Consider the following 26,155-nt stretch of genomic DNA (forward strand, 5'->3'; position numbering starts at 1 on the left):
TCTTGATTCCTATGATATTGGACCATATGGTAAATTATTTATTTATTTATTACGGTTGCTTATACCCCGCCCTTCTCACCCGGGGGGACTCAGAGCGGCTTACACAAACAAGGCACAATTCGATGCCTGTATTACAAAAACATAACATCAAAAACATAACATCAATAACAACAATAATTATAACACTGATAACAGTTAACGTAAACAATCAATATTATCGACAGGAATAGCCATAAACCCGTAAAAACAATTAAAACAATAAAAGCAATACAAACCTCATTGCTGGTCAACGTTTAACCGACTCATAGTTAGGTTCTACTTTCCACACATTGTTGGTCCTATCATTCTGGTTCCATGTCTAATTGTCAGGGTGCCCAAAGGCCTGGTCCCAGAGCCACGTCTTTACGTTCCTCCTGAAGGCAAGGAGGGAAGTTGAAGCCCTGATTTCCCCCGGGAGTGAGTTCCACAGATGGGGGGCCACCACTGAGAAGGCCCTGCTCCTCGTCCTCACCAGCCTCACTTGTGATAGCGGTGGGGTCGTGAGCAGGGCCTCCCCAGATTATCTCAGATTCCGAGATGGGACGTAGAGGGAGATACGTTCGGACAGATACGCTGGACCGGAACCCTAAAGGGTTTTGTAGGTCAAAACCAGCACCTTGAATTGTGCTCGGAACTGAATCGGCAGCCAGTGGAGCTAACATAACAGGGGGGTGGTGTGTTCCCTGTATGTCGCTCCAGTAAGCAGTCTAGCTGCCGCTCATTGGACCAGTTGGAGTTTCCGAACAGTCTTCAAGGGCAACCCCATGTAGAGTGCGTTGCAGTAGTCTATATGGGATGTGACAAGAGCGTGGACCACTGTGGCCAGATCAGACTTCCCGAGGTACGGGTGCAACTGGTGCACAAGTTTTAATTGCGCAAAAGCTCTCCCGGCCACCGCTGAGACCTGGGGTCACTCCCAAGCTGCGAACCTGCGACTTCAGGGGGAGTGTAACCCCATCCAGTACAGGCTGTAACCCTATACCCTGTTCGGCCTTACGACTGACCAGTAGGACCTCTGTCTTGTCTGGATTCAATTTCAATTTGTTAGCTCTCATCCAGTCCGACACAGCAGCTAAACACCGATTCAAGGTCTGGACAGCCTCCTTGGTGACAGGTGGAAAGGAGTATATATGGAGATAAATGTCTCCATATATACTAAGGCTATCCAGTAATATACCTTCCAACATTTGAAATCTGTGGCTAAGTCACACCAGAGTGTCAATATAGAGAATCAAGATGGCAGACATCATCAACAAGGAACTAACTAGGACTAGTGTTAAGACTACAGAATTAAAGCAGTTTGATGCCACATTAACAGCCATGGCTCAATGCTATGGAACTCTGGGATTTGTGATACATTAGCCCTTCTCTGTCAGAGAGCTCTACTGCCACAACAAATAATAATGCAGTGTAGATACAGCATAGGAAAGGTTGCTTCAGCTTGCCTTTGCCTGACCCTGCAAGGAGGTTGGAACAGGCTGTGCTACTTTGTAGAGTTCTGTTTGCCTCATTAAAGCTTTTACTGCTGTAATGAGTTTGTAGTAGATAGCATCATATTACAGACCTAGATGGTTGCTCTTTAGAGTTAAAGACACTGGATTATGATCAGGAAATGTCTCCATAGATAGATGGGTATTAGCTGCAAGCATGGAACCAACCTGATTGTAAATAAAGATAAGAGTAGGAAACATGAGGCAAAATAAAAGCAAATGGCTAGCATGATGCCCATAAAAACACTTATTTACTTCTACTCAAGAAGAGAAGACATCAAGGAGTTTAAACTTTGCTGTCCTTTGTCTCATATCCCACATGTCCAAAAGGGAAGCAATTTCCATCTGTATCAAGATCCCTCCAAACCAAGTGAAGTACAGCAAAGACATCTGATACAAAATGCAGACTTGTAACTCCAGTACCATCATTTTCTTCCCCTGGGTGATTTTTTAAAACATTTTTTCCTAATGAAAAAGCCAGTGGAGCTTTAAAAGCCTGCCTGATATATTTTGTGCATGTTTGGTTGGCCAATAAAGTTATCACTCTTTTGTGGATATTGTTTTCTTTGTGAAAATTTTAATCTAGTGCTCAACAGAAAGTCAGAGTAGAAATAAGCAACACTGTATAATTCTAATAGAGGTGCATTATCTGTACACATAATAAAAGTGAAAAATGCGTGTATGTGGCAGACAGCCTCCAGCCTTCACAATCAGGCTCTAGTTACAAGTGCTGAGAAGCCTCCAAAGGCACTCCCTCAATTGACATTGCAGGTTTTAGCAAACTCCGTGAACATATAGCCCAACCCCTGTCAATGTCCTCCCCAAACACTATGGCCCACCACTCAAGGAACATTTTCATTTGGGGAGAATTTCATCCTAGATTTTAGGTGTTTCCTCCACGACAGGCAGGCATCCCAGGGTTCCTTTCTCTCTCAATTGGTGTGGAATTTGCATTAAACCCATCCACTGCCTGTTCCTTAACCATTTCCCACCCTTTCCTATGACACACAGCAAACAGAAAGGAATTGACCAGCAACTGAACAGAGTGGAGGTGTTTAGGAGACTGACTCAACAGAATGTAAGTTGTAGTTCACCCTGCATCAAGGCAAAACACTGTGACCCCCTCCAATAATGGACCTGGACCACATTTGGCGCACAGAACCCCCATGACCAGGTATGGGGGGGAACTGACCTTAATTAAAGGAGTTGTAGTTCACCATCATCCAGAGAGCACTGAACTCTGCCGATGACACATCTGGACCAAACTTGGCACACAGACCCAACATGTTGAACTGTAAATACTGTCCGGATTTGGAGGTGACTGCCCTTGCAATATGGGAATTGTAGTTCACCCTTATCCAGAGAGCACTGAACCCAGCCGATGACCCATCTGGACAACACTTGAGACACAGGCCCAACATTCTCAGCTATGCATACAAGCCTGGCTTGGGGAGGATTAACCCACGATTCTGGGAATTGTAGTTCACTCACATTGTTATGTATTTTCTAATGGGAGCATTCATAAAAAACGAAATCAAAGACTGGCTTTATAAATAGTGTTACTAATTACCTAAATGATATGATCTAACACCTCAAAACAAACAATGCCTTTTTCAAATAACCCAGGCACCACCAGGTACCCAAGCGAGTCTGTTATAAAAATGAGCTAGATTGGACTGATTCAAGATCTATGAAAGCTGAGCTATCGAGGGAAGCAAATTTATCTGTGTTACTAAAATAAATATTACTCTATACAAGTTGTTCTTTTGTTAATTTCCTCTCTAGTTAATTCCCCAGTGCAACTCTATTTGATCAGAAGTCTATTTCAATAGGATTCACTATTTTCCATGGTTTTACATATCCATACCATATAAAAATTTGATAGTTTTGTTAATTTTTAGAAGCAGACCTTAGCAATTGACACTACTGGAGGGAATCCACCCGCAAAGTTCTAAAAATGGTTCTTCCTGCACTTCAGATTTCAAGCTACAGTGCCAAGAAGTACCAGGAGAGCTATCTAAAAATACCTTGACAACCAATCCCTAAGGCAGGGCTTAGTGACCCAGACATTGAAGAACAGTTTAAAGCCCCTTTTCATGGCAATAGACCCAGACTTTTTGGTAATGCCAGTATAAATGCTTGAGTACATCAGCAGTGGAAAAGAATAATATAGGAATCAAGATTCAGACCAATATGTATACATACAAGTATATCACTGATTCACACACATGCACACCATCAGCCAGCTTTGAGACAAAACATATTTGGAGAAATAAAATTAACAAAACCCCATATGTAGGTTTTTTTTAAGTGAACGACTAAAATACATGTCATTGAAAAATATGCACATATTGTAGTGAGTGAGGAAAATGTTGGGCTTATTGTTAAAGTAGAGAAGGCTCAAATCTGGCAAGCAGGTCATCATTAATCTTGGCTACCTATATATATGTATAAGTCAAAATAAGGAATACAATGCAAACAACAACAATGCTGTGGTGCTATGATTTTAAACTTTGAATATGTTTTAATGGTTTTTAACTGTGAAATTCTTAATACTGTTTATATTTAATTTTGTTTTAATGTTTGCATATCTGTATATTTTAAATTGTATGCTAATGCTTTTATGTTAAGCCACTGTGAGTGACTCTCAGGAGAGATAAAGTGGGATATAAATAAATATTATAACAACAACAACAACAACAACAACAACTGAAGGAGATAAAAACATGATTAAAAGTTTTTTTTTGTGTCAGGAGCGACTTGAGAAACTACAAGTCACTTCTGGTGTGAGAGAATTGGCCGTCTGCAAGGACATTGCCTAGGGAATGCCCGGATATTTTCGTGATTTTACCATCCTTGTGGGAGGCTTCTCTCATGTCCCCACATGGAGAGCTGGAGCTGACAGAGGAAGCTCATCTGTACTTTTCACAGATTCGAACCTCCAACCTATCGGTCTTCAGTCCTGCTGGCACAAGGGTTTAACCCATTGCACCACCAGGGGCTCCATTAAAAGAATTAATAAAATATGAACAAATTAATTAAATCATAAAATTAATACAACAACAAAGGGGGGGGGGGAAGCCTTCCTTCTTTGGAGGCTTTTAAGCAGAGGCTGGCCATCTGTCAGGGGTGCTTTGAATGCAATTTTCCTGCTTCTTGGCAAGGGGTTGGACTGGATAGCCCATGAGGTCTCTTCCAACTCAATGATTCTATGATTCTATGAATACTGGAGTATAGCTTTTGGGGAAAGTAAGAAAATAAGATGGACTTTGTCATCCTTTTTTAGAAGAGGGGTTACACAACATAATTTTTAAAAATGGAAATTTAATAAGATCTTTGTACTTTTATCATGCAAAATATCTGGAATAATATGTCATCAAGGCTGTTCTTGTGATGGACAAGAAGTCAACATAAGTGGGTTTTATCTATATGCTGATCAAGTCATTTTATTCAATAATTGCAAAAATGGACTATGTAATTTACAAAAGATGCCATAGAATCTAAGCAGCAACTAAGTAAAATGCCTTATTTGGAAAATTAGCATTGTATTTCCCAAAATGTTTAGAGTCTATTTGCACAGACAGGATTCGGAAACATTTGCTTGATGTCAGACCATAGGAAAGAAGATGAATCTATGTTACTAATTCATCTGATGGATTAAAGAAAGTAATTAAAATGAAGGACCTGTAAAAAGTATGCTGATTATAATTAGACTTTAGACTACTAAAATTAATTAATGCATTAATGGAGGTTGCCTGGCATGATGTTAATAAATTCACTTTTTGCCCTCTACAGCAATCTTCACGTTCATCAAAGTCTCTTAAAAATCCACGAACTCCTGTACTGGATCTTCACATTTTATCTATGACTTTCTTGAAATAAATGTTGGGAATAAACTTAACAGGCAATCAACAAGAGTGTTTTTAAACGGAAGCAACATGTTGGTCACTTTGGGGCTGGATAAATGAGTCCCTTAAAAGCAGAGTTTCCCCCCTCTCTGCAGGAAGTATAAAAACTGCTAGGAAAGCAAGATTAGTGTCCATTAACAGAAAGGGCTGCTTTGTTAATTAGCTCAAATCATATTATATACACAGTAAAGAGTAAATCACAGTATCTGCCAGGTGTCCAAATGACTCATAACCACAGAAGGCACCAGATGCCCTTCAACAACAACAACAACAACAACAAACAACATTATCAATAATGGAGATTAATAGTGGCCTGTCTGATGAAAATTGTTAATCAGAATAAGAGTAGTATGGGAGGTTTAGACAGCGCGGGGGGGGGGGGGGGGGTTGGAAGGAGGGGAAAGGATTCCATCGAGGAGTGAAAGGGGAGGGTAGGTAAGGGAGTTTTAAAACTTCCATTCTTCTTCCTTTCGTTTGTTTCTTACAAATATATACAATGAATTCTTAGTAGTACTAAAGCTTCGCTTTCCCCTCTTAGTCAATATCTGATTTACTTCTGTTTATCTCACTTAACTTTAATTCTTTATGTATTCCTCAAAGATAATTAAGTCTGTTGATTTCATAGCTTTGCCAGTATTTTTCTTCTGTCCATGTCTTTTATCTCAATTATTTTGTTCCTTAGTTGAAATAATTTCTGATTTCCAGTATTTTGAAATTATTATTCTGGCCGCTGTTGCAAAGTATGTAAATAATCTATAAGAGTCAGCAATAACTTCTGTGTCATACATGCCCAATAGATAATATTCTGGTTTCATTAATAAATTAATTTTAAAATTTTTATGGCATTCTTCGTGAATCATTTTCCAATATGCAAAGGTTTTATTACAACTCTGCCACATATGGTAGTAAGACCCTTCATGTTCTTTACACTTCCAACATCTATTGTCCATGTTTTCGATATTATTCCTAATTTTTTGGGTGTTACATACCACCGGGAGCCCCCGGTGGTGCAGTGAGTTAAACTGCTGAGCTGCTGAACTTGTTGATCGAGAGGTCGCAGGTCCGAATCCAGAGAGTGGAGTGAGGTCCCACTGTCAGCCCCAGCTTCTGCCAACCTAGCAATTCAAAAACATGCAAGTGTAAGTAGATCAATAGGTACCACTCTGGTGGGAAGGTAACTGTGCTCCATGCAGTCATGCCGGCTACATGACCTTGGAGTTGTCTACGGACAATGCCGGCTCTTTGGCTTAGAAATGGAAATGAGCACCAACTCCCAGAGTCAGACACAACCCGGACGTAATGTCAGGGGAAAACCTTTACCTTTAACCTATGTACCGCCTATGTATTATTTTCATCCAATTTTCTTTGAGATCGGTGGCATATCTGTAATTAAGTTTCTTTGTCCATATATGCTCCCATTCCTTTAATTTAAAGGGTCTACCAATATTTCTTGCCCATTTTGTTGCTCAATCAATTAATTTATTGTATATTTTTATTACATGTTTTATCCCAGAATTCTTCATTGACACTAAAACCCATTATTTTATCTGCATCATATGATTTCCTTATTTGCATATATTGAACCAAGAGACATTTTTATAATTACGGGATAGCTCTTCTTGTGTTCTCAATTGAGATAGATCATCCTTATTTTTTGCCAGGATTTCTCTGTAAGTGGGCCACGTCCAACCGATCTACCTACTTTGGTATGTTTCAAGTGGCGAAAACCACAATGGTGCCTTAGAGTAAAAATATCTCTTATATTTTTCCCAGACCTTGATAAGGGATGACTTGATAAAATGATTGCTGAAATTTTTCTCCACTTTAGTTTTCCCGTACCACAAATAGGCATGCCATCCTCTCCTGAATGTTTTATTTTGAGTGTATTGAAAATTCCCTTAATAATAATTTAAAACAGAAATTAGCCCAGGGCGATCAAACAATTTTCATTGAAGGCCACATCAACCTTATGGTTGCCTTCAAAGGGCTGTTGAATCTATGGATGGAGAATCCGAAGATACAGAGGGAAAACTATATATATTTTTTGACATAATGGTTGTAGCTCTTTAGTTTTTACCCAGTTTGGGTCCCCAACTCCCATCCCTTTTGATTATTTGCCATGCAGACTGGGGACAATGGGAATTTTAGCCCAAAAGTGCTTGTAGCTCTGAGACTGAGGAAAAGTTAAAAGACATTTTAAAGTCAGACATATCCATAAGCCATGAATCTAAATTCAGACCCAACTATCTTGACTAAACAGAATAAACTGCAGCCTTCAAGTTGTTCCTCTGTGACAACTCCCATCAACTTTAGTCATGATATCTAATGGTGAGGAATACATCATTAGACATGTAGTGCAGCATCTGGAGGGCCACATAAAATGACATGGTGGGCTGGATTCAGTGCCTGGGCCTTGAGTTTCTCACATGTGGTTTAGCCCATCCTGAATTCATGACATCAGCACTCAAGGATATCATACCAACCCACAGTATATAAAATATGCATTATCTCACTACTTTCCAGGAATTGAAGAATGACAGAAAATCGTATTTCAAAACTTTGAAACAAATGCATTTGCCTTGCATTATAATTGTAGTGCTAATTGTAGTACTATGATGTTATACACGTACAGAATACACAACACATATATTATTGTATATAATGAATATATCTAATAAGAACATCAAATTAGGTACTATAATGGCCTAGAGCCCACTGTGTTTTCCAATTAAAGTAAGCCATTGATTCAAGGGGATTTAAATAAATGTTGATTCATTCAATATATTCTGGTGGAGACCAACAGTTTGGATTTAAGCCAGTGTTTTGTTGGATGAATCTTCTTGGCTGAGCTTTGCTTTCTCATAATGCTTCTATCAAAATCAGTATGCATTAATTCAACCTCTGACACAGAAAACTTTTTACCTATTGCTTTCTGGAGCACAGCCAAATAAGAATTAAGCTCCATTAACAATTGCCCATCAGAAATGACCTTGCAGCAGAGAACAGCAGAAGGATAATATGATATATATTATTATAAAACCATCTCATAGTAACCATATTAAAGACTTCAGGTTGGTCACTTTTACAAACACTGTAAGAGCCATACACTTTTAAAAATATATATGAACAAGTTGGTATAAAGTTACTAATGTCTTCATAGCCTCCGTAACTGTGATCCATTTACCATTTGCAAATTACAGTATCAGCAAGATGGACTCCATTTCAATCACGGCTAGATGAAATGCTGTAATGGAACAGCAGAGTATTTAGTGTCATGCCAAAAATGCTTTTATCAGTATCGGGAGCATGGTATACCTTCCAAACATTGTGATCCCATGTGATTTTGGAAGCCAAGCATGCTCAGGCCCACTACTTGGGTATGAGACAACCAGGAAATATCAAGGATCTCTAGGAACAATGGTTCTGTTTTAAAATCTGCAGAACTTATGCCAGTCAGCATTGACAATATTGGCTCAGGTGAACCAATAGGATGGTTCATTGTGAGGCAGGAACCTGTCTTTCCATGAATAATATACTTCTTTTGGAGGGTGTTTTTGTGTTCCTCCTTAGTTTGCTGTGTTATGGTGATGGAACTGATTTTCATTTGGTAGCATTGGATTCCAGGGATCCTGCAGACTTATATTAAATCTCAAGATGGCAAACATTGTTAATGAGGAAGAACACAGAAGCTAATAGAGGCTGCCACAGTTTAGTTTTGTCTTAGAGGGGCAAAATTACATAGGATCTTGTCTTTGCTCCCTTGCTGAGTTAACTGAGTGCAAATCATATCTGCATCTTGAACTCACTTTACTGCAGATGATGTAAGTTAAGGACAAAGGGGAAAAATAGAAAGCGGACAAACAGTGAAATAGGGAAAGCAGCTGAAAAGGAGCAAGGTGGGGGAAAGCAGAAAATTAATCAGGATTGCCTCTGCCAAACTGGGACAGCTGGAGGGTATGCATCTTCTACCACATCTGAGGTCAGTAGGAGATGAGTGCATGCCACACAGCTCTGCCCTTCCAGCCTTCAGCATCTTCTGTGTGAGGCAGCTGCCTATCACTGCCAGATGCTAGGGCTGGCTGTGCTCATCCATTCCTACCATTAAGACTCCAGAATCCTGTGACAAATACAGACCTGTGGTCAGATCTGAGTTCACATTATGTGTTTCCCCTGAAACCTGATTACTCTTGGTTATCCATGCATGTGTGAAATTTTCTTCAAGTGACACAATACAGGGGGCAATGTTGTGCCATTTGACAGAAAGTAAGAGCATTCAATTCACATTTCCTATAGGTCACTGTAGAAAATAAATCTGCATTATAGATTTACCTTCCATGCATACCATTTATATGTTTTGCTTCCTCCAAGTGATGCATTAATTTTTTTCTCCTCCCCTCTTATGTTTTAGAAGGAATATGACAAAAATAAAGCAAATAGTGCCTTGGGGATGTTTTAGTGTACATTCGACTGTAACACAATCTTTTCTGCCATCTTCACAAAGACTGATAGCAAACACAATGCCAGCATAATAGTTCATCCCACAATTATGCTCACTGAAATGCACTGAAGGAAATGAAAACGAAACGAGGCCAAGCCATGCAGTCTCTCTTCTAACTTCTTTGTGCAAACAAAATAGAGAATGACAGAGCTGGAGAGAGAAGCTGGAGGCTACCAAAGGCTCCTTGCAAAGCATGCAAACACACGCTCTGCCCATCAGAATGATTCACAAAAAAGAGGCAGCAGAGGCAACTTTCCCCTCAGAAAGGATCCTGGGATTCATGCATTGTATGTTTTGAACAACTAACAATGCAGTGAAACTATGCCAAGAAATCAAAAAAGAAAGCAGACAAATTGGAGGAAGAGCAGGATTATAATAACATGAAGTTAACTGGCAAAAGGCATGCATATATATAATGACCTACTTCTACATGTAGGTCATGCCTTGATAGATGTACACATTTACTTTCAGAAGCAGGGAATCATAACAAAAAGTTTTTTATCTAAATTTTGTGAGATAAACCATTATTTGCCTGATTAGCCTGACAATGACTAGACTTTTACTGTTTTCTAAGAATGTTCTTTCCTAGGGAGGGGAAAATCTCTTGTAGAATAGAAACTTAAAAGAAATCGTAGAAGATGTTTCAAGCAAATGTAGGGGTTTCATATAGAAGATGGAGTAGACATATCCTCTCATGTATCAGAGGTCAAGGACAAAAATGTTTGGAAGTTTTAGCTAAACATTGGGGGTATTTGTAGACACTTAGAGAGTGGCATATTTCTATGCTCTTCATTTCACATATGAAAGCTGGACACATGTGGTCAAGTATGGCAAAAGTTATAAATTAAGAAAATACAAACTAGGAGATGCTGCAGCAGTTTGTTTTTGCCTGAGAATATTGGAAAGGGCAAGAATCCACCCTTTTCTCTCCTCCCAATGATTTAATTGTGTGCAACTACTTTTGCACTTTAAGCTCAATATGTAGTAATTTAACTAAATTGACTATAAAGGGGGGAAAATATGAGAATGAAAATATGAGAAGGGAAAATATGAGAAAAAATGTGGGAAATATGGAATGACAAAATATTAATTGAGACTATTCCTGCCAACTATGGGAAGTAGGTACTTCTTTTCCCCCATATGAATTCAATGGATTTCACCAAATCCAGAATGTAACTGGACCAATTCAAATTGATTCAAACTTTGTATGTTAAAGGATCCTGTAGTATCTTTGAGGCTAGAATGCTGAAGAACATTGTTGACAGAGTATGGCATATATTCCATTGGAGGATGAACAAATGAATGCACCTCTAACATGATCCCTTGATGTTATTTCCTGAGTAGATGTGTGTGCAGTGTTGGCATTTGGGCTTGTGGCAAGGGCTTATGCCCATGGTATGTCCTTCTGTAGTTAACTAATTGACTGAGATTGGGAGGCTGGCTGTAAAGTAAAATAAAGACTTGCCATCAAGAGCCTTTGAGAGACCAGCATTATTGTCCAGAATAGTTCAGTGCAACAGTCTCAATTGGGAACACTTTACACTAGAGAATCAATGGACAAAAATTAGATATTAGGAATGAAAATACACCAGTTGTAGAACACTTCAATACACATCTCCCTGGACATTCCATCTCTGACCTCAGAGCATCTGTCCTTGAACAAAGACAAAAAAAACGACAAAGGAAGATTGTGAATAGAAAAAGTGGAATTGAAATATTTCTATACATTTCAGTCCATCAACAGTGAGTTAAACATGGTATTACACATATTATAACACTAGTTAATACAGCATATTTATAGAGGCTCTCTTGGGACCTCTTCACACAGGGTATTTTTGTCCTGTTTTGCTGCTTCTAATTGTGGCAAGGACAGAGCCTGCCACGACACACAGCAGTCCCTGCCCACTTTCCTCCTAAAGTAGAGGAGAAGCATCAAAAGGTGCTTTCTCCTCCACTAAGGGGAGGAAAGTGTCGTTTGGGTAGCCCCAACGGAGATACCCACAGTTTCCCTTCAATTTCTCTGTGTGATGGCAGGAAGGGTGGTTGGGCAACACATGTTGCCATGCGTTGCCACCCTTTCTGCCATCTGATGAGGGGAGGTAAAGGGTTCCAAAGCACCGTCTTCCATCCCTTCCATGTGATGAAGGGAGGAGGGAGGACCACGAGCCACCATGAGTTGCCCTGCATGCCTTCCCTTTTGCTGGCAAGGGCTGTGTGAACAGGTCCTTGGACAGCTTATCACATCTCTTGTTTCATTTCCAGCCACCATCACACTACATTTCAAGGGCTGTTTCAACCATTCATATGTTTATTTACTCATATAATAATAATAATCATCATCATCATCATCGTCATCATCATCATCATCATCATCATCATCATCATGTTTTTTACTCTTGCTTTTGTCCTACAATGACCATTGTTAAAACTGAATTGGTCACTGCATCATTGTATCCACAGGTAAAAGAGAGAGGGAATAATCTAAACATAATAATGTCCCCTGTTATCTGAAGATCATTCAACTGATAAAGTTCTTGGTTTCCATGCAGTCACTTCTGCAAACTCTGAATCATACAGGAGAAACAGCAGAGTACAATTTTAAGTTGCAATTTGGTTTGACCCAGTGCTCATTTTACAAAATAAAAAGCTTAAAGCAACCCACTGTGACATTTTGAGATGGCATAGTTTAAACCCAGATGTAAAGACTAACAGGAGCTCTGAATCTGTGAAGCCTACTTAGAGTGTAATCATATTCTTCTTAAAGCACTCAGAAATCATCTTCCTGTTGCTCTTGACAGAGGAAGTGAGAAGCAGCAGACAAGACCAATATTTTCTTGCATCAGAAAATCCCTCAAGTTTCCATCACATTTCTCTGTGTGATAAAAAATACATCCCTCAATCTCACACGGCTTACAAATAAAATGTTCAGCAGTCCTCCAGGCTGAATCTTGAGATTATCCATTACTATTGGTTCTTGACTGACAGATTCACAAAACAATGTGTTTTGGCTCAGTTACGCCCACAGAGTTCTGAGCATTTGCCATGTGTTTCAAAGAAACTGTTATGTGGCAAAAAGAGAGGCTGTTTTTCTCAGCTTTCCTATTATAATGCAAATTTATTTCTCAGAAAAACAACAATTGCTTACCACCTCTGCTTGCACTTTTCAAGTACATACAACTAGATTGGATGCAGAACTTTTTCTGCTGAAAGATCTTGACAATGTTGACTTATTAGAAAAAAGTGGAAGGGCATGGGGGATTGGTGGGGGGTAGCTAACTTCCCAGACTGCCTTTCTTCATAGTTTCAACTTATGTGACACTGCTTTTAACAATCCTGCTCAGTTCTTGCAGTTCTGATACCAAGACTTTCTTGATTGAGTAGATCTATGTGAAGCAGTCTTCCTCTTTTCCCATTACCTTCAACTTTGCCAATGATTGTCTTTTTCCAATGGAAAGACTTCCCAATTCAGTTGTTAAGTATTCAAGGAATAGAATTAACAGTAGAAACCATTAGTACAAGAAATTACTCTCTTGTAAAGCTGGGAGTAACAGGAAAGGAAGAAATTAGAGGTGCGTGTTTCAAAGGGGGCTTCTTCTCCCTCCATACTGCAGACACATGGTCTTTGTCTGGATTAGAGCCATAGTGGGGAGAAAGGTTAATCTCCTGACCTACCAATTCCCTTTGCCATGATTTTGGCTTCTAAAAAAGAATAAATGTCACTCCATCTTAAAGATGTTGGCCAAAATCCAACTTAAAAGAAAATGTGAAGTATGTGCTTTCAAACTGCTTGTCAACTGATGGCAACCCTATGGATTTCATAGAGGTTTCACAGGCATAGAATGTTTAGAGGAAGTCTCCTCTTGCTTTCTTCTGAATTCAGGCAGTCCCTGAGTTACAAACACCCAGCTTACAAACAACTCATAGTTAAGAATGAGGTTGAAACATCAGGAAGTGAGAGAAATCTACTCCTAAAAAGGGAAGTTTATTCCTGAAAGACTTATCAGGGGGAAAAGGTGTATCCACTGAAACTTTATCACCAAGCCTTGGACCACTAGTCATTTTTTTTTTCAAAATCCAATTATCCAATTGTCATGTCTAGCAGTTGATAGTGGTTGGTAGTGGAATGCCGAGCGGTTGGTGGTGGTTAGTATACAGAAGGCTTGGCAGCATCATGACCAGTGACTAATCTTCCTTCTGGTCTAAAGGGCTGATAATATGTATGTAAGAACTTACAGGAGGCAGCCATTAAGGGCAGAGGCCTGCAACAGATAGGATGCAGCTATGATTAGCTGTATATATATATAAAAAAACGTAGCAGAGACTGCTCTTTGGGACAAAAGTATTTGTTATATTTGGTCATGGATGTTGCTGGTTCTGAGTTACATGCAAATTCAACTTAAGAACAAACCTATAGGACATAACTGTTTCATAGCTTGGGGACTGGCTGTATAGCCCACAATGCCTCAATTTCAAGGCAAATTTAATTCAAATTAACTTCTACACAATTGATTTGCAATGACAGGTTGCACAAGCATTTCTATATCTAAACACACAAACACCATAACTATTCTAAAATATAGCAATCTTGAAAATACTGCCCATGCACTGGGACTTGATCAACCATAGTGATGCTATTGATATAAGCCAATGCATAATATGGCTATTCAGGAGTGTCTTTCAGAAAGAAATAGAAACTCCTCCCTTTCACACATTCACTAAGTTGTTCAAAGCAGCACACATGAATCTCTTTGCTCTGCTATTTTTTATTACTCTTCTGAGCTGAGTGAATATCTGTATGGTTATTTAAAGTGTTACAGTGATGTCATCAACCATTGAAGGGGACACCTTTCAGAACTGAAAGTTGGTATATACAGTTTTAAATAAACGAATAACAGTCTCTTGAGAGAACACAGGAAAAACTGACTGAAGAGGTTAGCACCAAGATTTCCCTAAAGGCAAACACATCATAAAACTGTTCTATTTCCTGCCCAGTGGAACTCCTTTGTGGATCTTCCATGAAAAAAAGTCAGCAGGAAGCAAAACAGAGATTATTGTTGTCCTGTAACTCCAAATCGAGGACAAGCAAAAAATAACTGAGGAAACAAATAGAGAAAGCATACTTTAACAAAACAAAGTATAATTCTCCAATAGTTTTGAAAAAACTCCAGGTCTTTCCCTAACTACTTGCAGACAGTTTCCCTGCAGCATATCACAAAGTGTATTGTCCAAGCCTTTCTTAAGAGTTCCCTCAAGAAAAATTCTTTTCATGAGATTATTCCATTTGGCAGTTGACCTTCTCTCCAGAATGAGCCACTGAGATACTTTTGATCTCCATCTCAAAAAGGCAATACTAAACAAGATGGGTCTATGGATAGAGTGACAGAAGGTTTCCGATTTTAAATAGAGGCCAGCCGGGTGCTTAGTTGATTCACACTGCTGGGCCCAGCCATTGCAGCCCATATGGTGTTTGCTCAGCCTGGCTTTCATCACGATCGCAGCAACAGTCACCTTTGCATTGTACAAATGCATTTGGAAGAGAAACTCAGGTCTCCTGCTAGGCAGCTAATGGCAATTTAATAGGGCAGTTATGTAAGAATGACCAAGTGCAAATGTGCTTCATTCAGGCATCAGGTATTTAAAAGCATGTAATATACATTGGAATCACACCGAACATATGGAAAGAGCTCCGGTATTTCCTCTTTGAAACTCCAGGTTCCTATATAGTACTTTGTCCTGTTAAAAATAGCCAGAACTGTGTGGGTAGAAACTTCCATCTTCTGCCTGTGAGGCACAGCCGTATCTAATGCTCATCTGTGTGGAAAAGAGCTCTCTTAATAGGACAATCAAAGTCCTTTAAGGATTCTGAGAATAAGAAGCCAACGTAGAGACTTCCAGATATTTTGGTCCATAACTTCCATCAGCCCCAGTGTGGCAAAGCATAAGGATATTACAAGAGCAGCATTCTAAAAATCTTGTCTAACCATTTGTAATTGGCAGAGAGGATGTGTCTTTAACAGGACTAGCATATCTGTTTTCTCCACTGCTTCTCCAAAGTAGCCTTCTCCACCACAATGGGTCCTAGGACTGTAAACATTTGTTAAGTTATTTTTAAATGGACAAATTTTAAAAAGTTTTCTTCTTGTGGGGAAAGATTACAAGTTTTGAGAGCTTCAGTTGTTTTTCTCATTTTGAAAGGGTTTTGTGTGTATGGGGGGGGGGGGGGAGGTGTGTGTGGTGGTGGATGTCATTTGGTTTGGTAACACCCAGTGCAGTAACTCATGGTGTTAATCCCATCAACTTCCTCCAAGACCAGACCAGAACATAATATTGTAGCTAAAACAGCATTGCAAACAATGAAACTACATGATTCAAAGCATCAGTGCAATTGGGTATTAATCACAGCTCTGACTGGAGTGCATGCACAGTAGGAAGTTCATTAGCATAAGAGTTTTATCCACCTTGTAGGTATATTGGTACAGTACATGTGAACTGGACTAACAAATTTTTGAAGTTATAATTACAGGGATTTTTTTTAAAAAAATTACAAATTTCCACCAAAACACTTTTTTTTCCATAGACCACCTTTTTAGTTTCACATCATCTGATGATAGCATTGGTGCAGTTTGCACTCCCTGCATCCCCCCTTGTGATATCACTGTATAACATTTTTTGTTTTCTGAAATCCCAGAACAAACAGAGAATGTGGATCTCAAAAATATATCCATATATACTCTGAACCTGGGATCAAATGTACCAAATCCACCAACATCTATTGGCTACAGGATGCTATTTGCATTCTCCTCAAGATCAAAGGAGAAGGAAGAGTTTTGGGGTCAGGATATAAGAGCACAGTTCAACCAAAGAAGCTGCTTCTGTTAGAAGAACAGGGGAGACAGTGGTCTTCTTTCTCCCTGTAGCCTTTTCTCTATCCTTCTGCATCCTCAAAACATATAAAGAAGGACTGGGATACCTTCTGAAGCAGGGGTTAAGGTGAATGGAGGAATACAGCAAGATAGGAGAAGGATTGGTTTAGAACCCTTAGAATATGGATTGGTTTAGAACCCTTGGAATATGGAAGTTCCATACATTTTGACTGAGTGAAGATATTGGCCAACTTTTTCTTGGGTACCCAGGGCTATATGGGAAATTAAAAGCAACTATCAAGATTTTTTTCAACTAACTGTTGTGTTTCAATAGATTAAATTGAGAAGGATCAGATGATTTTTATGGTAGAGAAGATGTTTTGGAAATGAGATCTTTAACATTTTACAAACTTTCAGCTTTTGTCTTTCTCAACTAACCATTCTATTTTATGCCTTATTCTCATAGTCTGCATAGGAGTAACTGAAATGTAGAAATGTAATATTTCTGGAAGTATAAGAAAGTAGTAGCTTCCAAAATATCTAGTAGCATCACTGAGTTTGTTAAGGACCGATTAGTTAGATCCATTTCTTAACTACTAACAATTCTCTTCTCTCTCTCTCTCTCTCTCTCTCTCTCTCTCTATATATATATATATATATGGGAAAAAGTTCAATGGGACTTATTGCCTGGTAGGTTTGCCCAATTCTGTAGCCCCCCCTTTGAACATTTAGCTGAGAATTTTGACCCTTGCTGTCCAAAAGTGGCTTTTTCAAGATCTAACTTGAATCTCTTAAAACAAATTGTCACCAATAGCATGGAAGTCAACAGTAGATTATCTTTGCCACAAGAACCTGAAAGTTGTAGAAAAGGTGACAAAACTTACCACGGTGATCACATTAGCAGGTGGGATGGACAGATTTTCCACTTCCTGATCCTCTCCATCAGTCATAGCTAAGAGACTGAGGGACGGGTCATGTGCAGGTTGAGAGAACGCTGATTTAACCATAATGGCAGAGTGCAGTTTGCTTAATTTTGCCTTGGAAGGCAAGTAGAAATTTGGCCCATAATCCATCTGATCATTGGTATCCAAACTTTTTTCGACACTTTGCACATGGTGATAAATGAATATGGGCTTCCTGCTCTTTTTTTGTTGAATTGCCAAAAAATGGTCATTGTCTCCTGAAAAGCAGCCTGCAAAAAAAGACACACACACACACACAAGAAAAAGAAAATAGTGTTGAAGTTAAAAGAGAGGATCCTGATTAAAATGACTCTATATTATGACATCTCTGTTCTGTTTAATTATAAAAAGACCCATTTGATTTTTTTAGTTTCACTTGGCATTTTATGTGAGTGCATGACATTGGGATAACATGAAGCCATTTAATTACATTGCTTTGGGTGTCTTCAATCTTTCACCATGTTTTTGAATAGTTGATGTATGCGTCATGAAGCGATAATTCTGTTAGCATATTCATTTAACTCAGATTATATTTTAACTCTCATAAAAGCAGTGCACACACAATAAAGCGTGAATTCATGGCCACATTGTAAGTTATGTGTACTACACTAGAACTTCAGGTTTTAACTGGCAAATTACTACTCTGCTTTACATCTGGAGTTCTTGCTTTCAAATACATTCCCCATAAATGTAGCTAAAGAGGACCCTCCCCCCCATTAATGTAATGAGTACCTTGCCTGTTAATTTGGAGAAAGTACAGCATGATTGTTTGAAATCAAAATTATTCCACAATTGCATCCCAGATATGTGGTTTCTATCTCATATAAAAAATAGAAGGTGGCATAGAATTTAAAAACAACCTTCCACATGACAAGATAAAGTACTGGAAAGAGAGGATATATATTTGGAACTAGTGAAAGATCTATTGCAAATCTCTACATTTCCTTGAAAGCAGACAAGTGGCAAAGTCCTGTCGACACTTGGTCTTGATTTGCATGAAAATCAGATCATTCTCTAGCTATCCCTGATTGTGAGCACTTAGTGAACACAAATCATGTTGAAGTCATAGCAGATGGAGATCAGTAAATCCACAGTTCTCTAAAAGCACAAAACATTAACGCAGAAGAGCCTAAAAAGGTCTACAGTAAATAATTACTGTACATCCCAATTACCTAGAGAATTAAATTACTGTGGTTATCACAGATCTTTAGGCTACAAAGTGGAGTCCATGACATGTGAGTGTAGAGAAGAGCAAACCACAGACCACCTATTACAATGCAACCTGAGCCCTGCCACATGCATAATGGAGGATCTTTATACAGTGACACCAGAGGCACTCGAAATGGCCAGCTTCTGGTCAAAGGAAATTTAATATAATGCCAAGTTTTTAACTTTATTTGTGGTTTTTCATACATTATAACTGTATTCTCAATTCGCTTCTGATGCGATAAATAAAAATAAAAGTTGAATAGAATCATGCTAATCAGTGAGTCAGGGCCAGGTTCTATATAACAGGTGGTAAGAATGGCCTTTATGTCTTTGGATCAAGTGAAAGTTTATAACAGCAGCAAACAAATGCATCCTGGGATCTATTAAACAGATTATAATTGTACTGGGAATCCAATTTTTCTTCTGTTGTCAGCCATTTGAGAAGCCTTTTGTATATAACTGTTTCTGCCAGTTGGGCTGTAAAGCTTTGGACTCATTGGCTGCCAAGGGAAAACTGCACACAACTCCTCTCTGGGCTTTAGATATGAGGTTGGAAAAATTTTGATATAGCCAACAGTTGGTTTCCCAAAATATGTATTTTCCTGAACCATAAGATACTCTTCTGTAGTAGTATTACTGTGCCCTCTTCAAATGAAGTGAAACAAGTCACTGTTGGGGACTTTTCAGTAGTGGTGTCCCAGCCATACCATGGCTTTCCTGACAAGGTTTCCCTGCTGCTTTCTGCAGGGTGCCAGGCCAAAACATCCTTATTGACCCTCACTTTTAAAGTTACAGGGCCATAGATGTGATCTCATGTTCATGCCATGTTTAATGAATTGGAATTCACAGTTAGATCAGATGGAATGAGCAGGTTCTATATCTTTTACTCAGCAAGCAGTTCAAATGATGGCAGTGAAACTTGAGACTTGTAAGTTTCAGAATGGTCAGGGCCAAACTGAGATGGAAAGAATAACGTATAACTTCTTTACAGGAATTTAAAGTTACTCATATTTTAATATAGTTTTCATTAAATATAGTTTTTATCAAGCTCTTGTTGACTTATGAAGCAAATAAGATCTTTCTTTGGGCAAACACAGTTTGATCTTGCATTTTGCCTATGTAGTGAAGTTTACATGTAAGTGGGCTGGAAAAGGGATATAAAATGGAGGATTGTTTTCACTGATTACCAAAAAGACAGGAAGAAATACTGATGAGGAGTGAATTCCCTCAATTGAAGCAGACAGGTTGAGTGGAATGTGGGCTGTTCCTTTTTTTAATCGATAGAATAGGAGTTGCAGCATTAACTCAACTGTGGTCCATAACTCCCATCAGCCCCATTAACTCCACTTTGAGCATATAAGTTATTTATGTTATCCTTGAACAGCATAACTGGAAAGAGAGACAGTAGAATTGGGACATACTCACACACTGCATTAACAGTAAATTGAACAAAACCAATGTTTTCCTGGCACACCATACATATTATAACACTAGTTAACATCCTTATCTTGGTTCCCAGCCAGCATCACACTGCATTTCAAAAACTCCCTCCATCATTCATATGGTTAGCTAGTCACCTTGGCTTTAGGCAATGTCTTTCCTCCCAAGCAGGGCCAGCCCTAGGTAATTTTCAATGGTAAGCAAACATTATTTTGGCGCCCCCCCCCAAAAAACCCCCCCACAAAAACCAATCACTGAAAAATAAAAGGTAGAGGTGAATAAAGAGTTACCTTAAAACCAGAAGATTACTTACATTATGTTCATATAGTTACATTACATAGAATTAACACAAATTAATGTTTTTTAAATGCAAATATTTTATTAAACTTGGCAACAATTTTAAGTTTTTGTTGTTATTTTTGATCTACAAGTATGACACAAAGGTTTCACAGAAAATACAAGATCTTTGCATTATGACAATTCCGCTGAGACAATTGAAGACAGAACAGCCCTTAATACATGCATACATATACATACACATAGATACATACATGAACACACACACACACACACACATATATATATTATTTTATTTGGAATTGCAAATTGCAATGCATTCCATCACACACACACTTAAATAAATATTCTGTGTTTACGGAACGAACGGCTTCCTTTCTGCAAGGACTTCTTCTAGAATGCATGGCAATTCCAAAGAAAATAAAATATTTTGGACCACAACAAGTAAGTCCACTGAGACGACTAAAGATAGAATAACCTTATCTATATAAATAAATATATAATTTTCGTTTGTGGGATTAACATAACTCAAAACCCGCTGGACGAATTGGCACCAAATTTGGCAGCAAAACACATACTAATCCAATCTATGTCTGTCAAACAAAAAAAATCTCTGGCTGCTTCTCATTACTTTATTTTGCATACCACCACACTACCCCAGGGTGCTGCTATTATTATTATTATTATTATTATTATTATTATTATTATTATTGAGTCTAAATGGCCATCTATCAGGAGTGTTTCAATTGTGCTTTTCACTTATGCCAGAAGGAAGTTGGATTGGATGGACCTTGGAGGTCTCCCTACTTTATGATTCTATTGCTATTATTAATAATAGTATTATTATTAAGCAGAGTCTCTATGGCCATCTGTTAGGAGTGCTTGGATTGTGTTTTTCCCTTATGGCAGAAGGAGGTTGGACTGGATGGCCCTCGGAGGTCTCTTGCAACACTAGGATCCTATTACTGTGAATTCCTCCCAAACCCCTCCAGAGTTTTCTGCTGGTCATGGAGGTTCTGTGTGCCAAGTTTGGTTCAGATCTGTCATTAATGGGAGTTTTAATGGTCTGTGGAAGTCTGAGCTGAATCAGTTGAAGGTACTCCAAATCCCATCAGCTTGATTAGCATTCAATGGCCTTGCAGACAAGAGTCAATCAAGGCCAGCTAATATGTCTTAACAATGGATTCCCCCGGGCAGGAAGCAGCCAGGCTTTGAAGCTGCAAGGTTATTTGCTGCATCAGAAGCAAACCAAGGGTAAATTTGTAATGTATATAGAAAACACAAAGTTTAAAAACTTGGCATGCAAGCTGCAAGGTCATTCAGTGCTAATCAAGGTGGCCAATGGCAACACTCACACTTGCCTCAAGCAGGCAAGAGTCCTTCTTCCCATTCTGGACATCATTCCACAGGGATATATATAAACCCCACTTGCCTAGTTTCCAACAGAGTTCCCAACCTCTGAAGATGCCTGCCATTTATAACACATAACAATCTAATAAATATAAATAATTCATGTTAAAAATAATAACGTAATAAATAATAATTGTAAATAGAATAATAAATATAATAAAATATAATAATAATAGTAATAATTCCAAAGCTGAGAAGGAAATGGGGGCGAAGTCAGTTTCCAACAGACCTCCCAATCTCTGAGGATGCTTGCCACTGATGTGGGTGAAACGTCAGGAGAGAATGCTGCTGGAACATTTTGAGCCTTCCAGGCGAAGCAGAGGCTTCAAAGGGTAGAGAGAAGAGCATGGAGTGGGGCAACAGCAGCAGCGAGGTCTTCCCCTCTTCCCCTCCAGGGTCTTCCTCCTCTCCGTTTGGAGATCCCCAAATGGAAAGGAGGAAGAAGAGCCCAGAGGAGAAGGAGATGCTGCTGCCCCACGCTCCTCATCTCGCGAGAAGAGGGGCGAGAAGAGAGCAGCAGCAGCAGCAGCAGCAGCGAGGTCTTCCCCCCTTCTCCTCCAGGGTTTTCTTCCTCCTCCTCTCCATTTGGAGGTGCTTAAACCGAGAGGAGGAGGAGGAAGAGCCCAGAGGAGAAGGAGAAGGGGGGAAGACCTCGCTGCTGCTGCTGCTCTGTGCCATCCCCCTCTTCTCGCCCCCTTCGATGCCTCGCCTCGAAGGAGGTGAGAAGAGGAGGATGGCACAGAGCAGCAGCAGCAGCAGCGAGGTCTTCCCCCCTTCTCCTCCAGGGTCTTCCTCCTCCTCTCCATTTGGAGGTGTCTAAACGGAGAGGAGAAGGAAGAAGCGCCCAGAGGAGAAGGAGATGGCCAAGCCTCGCTGCTGCCCCACACTCCTCTCGCCGCTCTACAAGATGCACGGGGCATGAGGGGAAGGAAAGGCGTGCACCTTTCTCTTCTCCCTCGCACGCCTTTCCTGCCTCTGCCGCCAAGAAAAGCACATGCAGGGCGAGAGGGGAAGGGCAGAGGCGCGCACCTTTCCCTTCCCTCTTGCTCCATGCGCAGCTTTTCTGCCTCCTCCTGCCGTTGTCCCCGCCACCACGCGTGGGACGAGGCCCAATTGGAGGAGCATTTAAGGAGGCGCATGAGCGCCCCTGGGAAAAACAAAGTGTTCCGCGGTCCCTTACTTCGCGTAATGGAAAAACCGGCCCTGCTCCCAAGTTTGTTTGTTTATTTATTTACAGTATTTTTACCCTGCCCTTCTCACTCCAAAGGGCACTCAGAGTGGCTTACAGAACACACATACGGCAAACAGTGCTGATTATACAGTTAACAAGGACAAGCAACATAAACAGAGATAAGGGCAGTTTTTCCCATCTTATCTCCAGCATCTTGGAGGCTGTGCTCGACTCCAGCCATGGTGTGTGCGTGTGCTGTTGCTCCATCTTCCATGCTGAGGAGCTTTCCTCCAATCAATGTCCTTAAGGGCACCTTTATTACCTCCCTGCTAAAAGCGGTACCTATTTTATCTACTCAAATTTTTGTTTTTAACCTGCTAGGTGGGCAGGTGAGCTGGAGTTAATGGCAGGTGCTCACCCCAACCTGGACTCAAATTGTCAATCTTCCTATTGGCAGGATTTTTCTGCAGTTCAGCGGTTTAGCCTGCTGTGCTAAGCCCAGCCCTAAGTTGTCCCCCAATTATCATTTTTAAACATGTACTTGTCACCTCATCACCATACCCATAGATTTTGTATTTCCTCTACCATTCGTACAATTATCTACTCATTCATGGGCAAAAAATGTATGTCTACAAGCATTTCATTCCATGTATCTGATGGAACAGACTCTGTTTACAAAATCTTATGCTACAAACTTATTTTTCTTATTTTGTCTCAATATCCTTTTGCATACTTAGGTTGTTGTTTTTTAAAAATCAGGAATACAGAAATATTTTGGCTAGGGGTCAAATTGACCTTGGGAAAACACGTCAGGGATACATGCCAACTTCAGACAGGGCCATTTGCTCCCAAATGAGGGAAGGAGGAGGGTGTCTTTTGGAAGAACCAGTCCTTCTTAAATTCTTTGGCAATTGTGCCTTGAGTGAAACACTGACCTCATAACCCAAATAGGTCAACAAACAGCTGCAGCAGCACACGTATTCTGGCAAAACTTAACTAAAAGATTGCATTTGAAGTTTATGTTGCTGTTGTTCCAAATGGGAATTTTGCCATGATTGGTTCATGCCTCAGGGCATAACCGGGGGCCTTCCACACAGCCCTTTATCCCAGAATATCAAGGCAGATAATCCCATATTATCTGAGTTGTGGACTCAGATAATCCAGTTTAAAGCAGATATTGTGGGACTTCCTGCTTTGATATTTTGGGATATAGGGCTGTGTGGAAGGGCCCTTGGTCTTTGCAAATCTAAGTGTTAGATCAGCCTTGTATAATGTGTATGTTTTCACATGTGTTTGGTCTACAATTTATATTATCCCCAACATGATTGTATTATCAATAACCTACCACAGGGAATACAGAGACTTAGTGTGCGTATTGAAGGTTCCTTTCCAGAACTCCAGAAAGAATTATTCTTGCACCACTTAGGGCTCTTCCAGACAGGCCCTATATCCCAGGATCCGATCCCATGTTTTCTGTTTATCCCAGATTATCTGGCAGCGGGGACTCATATAATTCAGTTTAAAGCAGAAAACCTGGGATCAGATACTGGGATATAGGGCCTGTCTGGAAGGGCCCTTAGACTGAATCAATTTATTCCTTCGAGCTAAAAGAGATCCAATGGATCAAAGGGACTTAAGTGTCAACTTAATGTGTCAATTTCATATAACTGGATTTAATCCAGTTGGGACTAACAATTAGATTTAGTCATAAGTAGGCGACACAGCATGCCACAAAGTATGGAAGGAACTGAAAGAAGTTCTAGAGAAAGAATTGTGGGAGTGTTCTTTTAACTCTTGAATGGTAGCTATGCTGGTAACATTTACACCTAAGGAAGAAAGCATTTGGACTGAACAGTGGAACTCTCTGCCCCGGACTGTGGTGGAGGCTCCTTCTTTGGAGGCTTTTAAATAGAGGCTGGATGGCCATCTGTCAGGGGTGCTTTGGATGTGATTTTCCTGCTTCTTGGCAGGGTGTTGGACTGGATGGCCCATGAGGTTTCTTCCAACTCTATGATTCTATGATATCAGTGCAAAATCTTCTTGTGATCCCATTACTGACAATAGGATAGTACTGCTGCCTTCCCCCAAATGGGGCCTTCAGATGGGTCACAACACAATTCTTATCATAAAGCACAGCCATTGAAGATAGGAGGTGTAGTCCAACACATTTGAGGGGTTGTCACCTTAGGAAAGGACATTATATGGTTTTTCTGGAATTGCATTTCTGAATTTGGGCTTTTAAAGTCAACAATAATATGGATCATTATGGTTCTTTATTCAATAGCCTGAACTTCTGCTCTTCAATCAATATAGTATAGTCATAGGAAAGACTTACAGTGAACAAGCATGGAATGCAGTTTTTCCTATATTCACTCCAGAACATGACAGGATAAGGACTAGTTTGCTCTAATGAGTTTCAGAAAAAAGCTACATTGGCAATGTTCATCTTACTTTTTTTTTTTTTGAAATAGCCTTTCTTCAAACAAAAGATCCCTGATCAAAAGGTTTCATAAGATTTTTCTGAGCCAGGCCTGTTCTCTTATATGTAAGCAATGGCACTGATGTAAGAGGGCTTTAGGGGCTTGACTCAAAGTCAAATGAAGTCAGTGGAAAGTCTTCCTTTGATATTAGGGCTTTGGATCAGGTCATACCTGTGAGATCAGAATTTGGCCCCAGAATGGCAACTCACACAGCAATCGCTTAGTTCATGAAAAGATTTGAATAATTCCTAAACATGCCTCCTTGGTTCAAAAATGGTACAAAACATGTTTGCAATTGTCTGGCTTGCTTGACCACAAAGAGTGGATGGAAATGCTTAAGATTTGTTTTATGTGCTTCCTAGTTGTCATCATAAAGTGTGTGAAAAAC

General features: G+C 39.7%; 1 protein-coding gene across 1 annotated transcript in view; it reads right to left on the reverse strand.

Moving 5' to 3' along the window:
• The window catches only part of PTPRR (protein tyrosine phosphatase receptor type R), a 117,162-nt gene that overhangs the window by 74,720 nt on the left and 16,287 nt on the right, over nucleotides 1–26,155 (reverse strand). Inside the window, exon 2 of the mRNA XM_060777460.2 lies at nucleotides 17,683–17,990. Within this exon, the coding sequence (XP_060633443.2) occupies nucleotides 17,683–17,990 (308 nt within the window). The remainder of the gene's footprint in view (nucleotides 1–17,682; nucleotides 17,991–26,155) is intronic.

Source organism: Anolis sagrei, chromosome 5 (assembly GCF_037176765.1).
Source record: "Anolis sagrei isolate rAnoSag1 chromosome 5, rAnoSag1.mat, whole genome shotgun sequence".
NCBI classification, from domain to species: Eukaryota; Metazoa; Chordata; class Lepidosauria; order Squamata; family Dactyloidae; genus Anolis; species Anolis sagrei.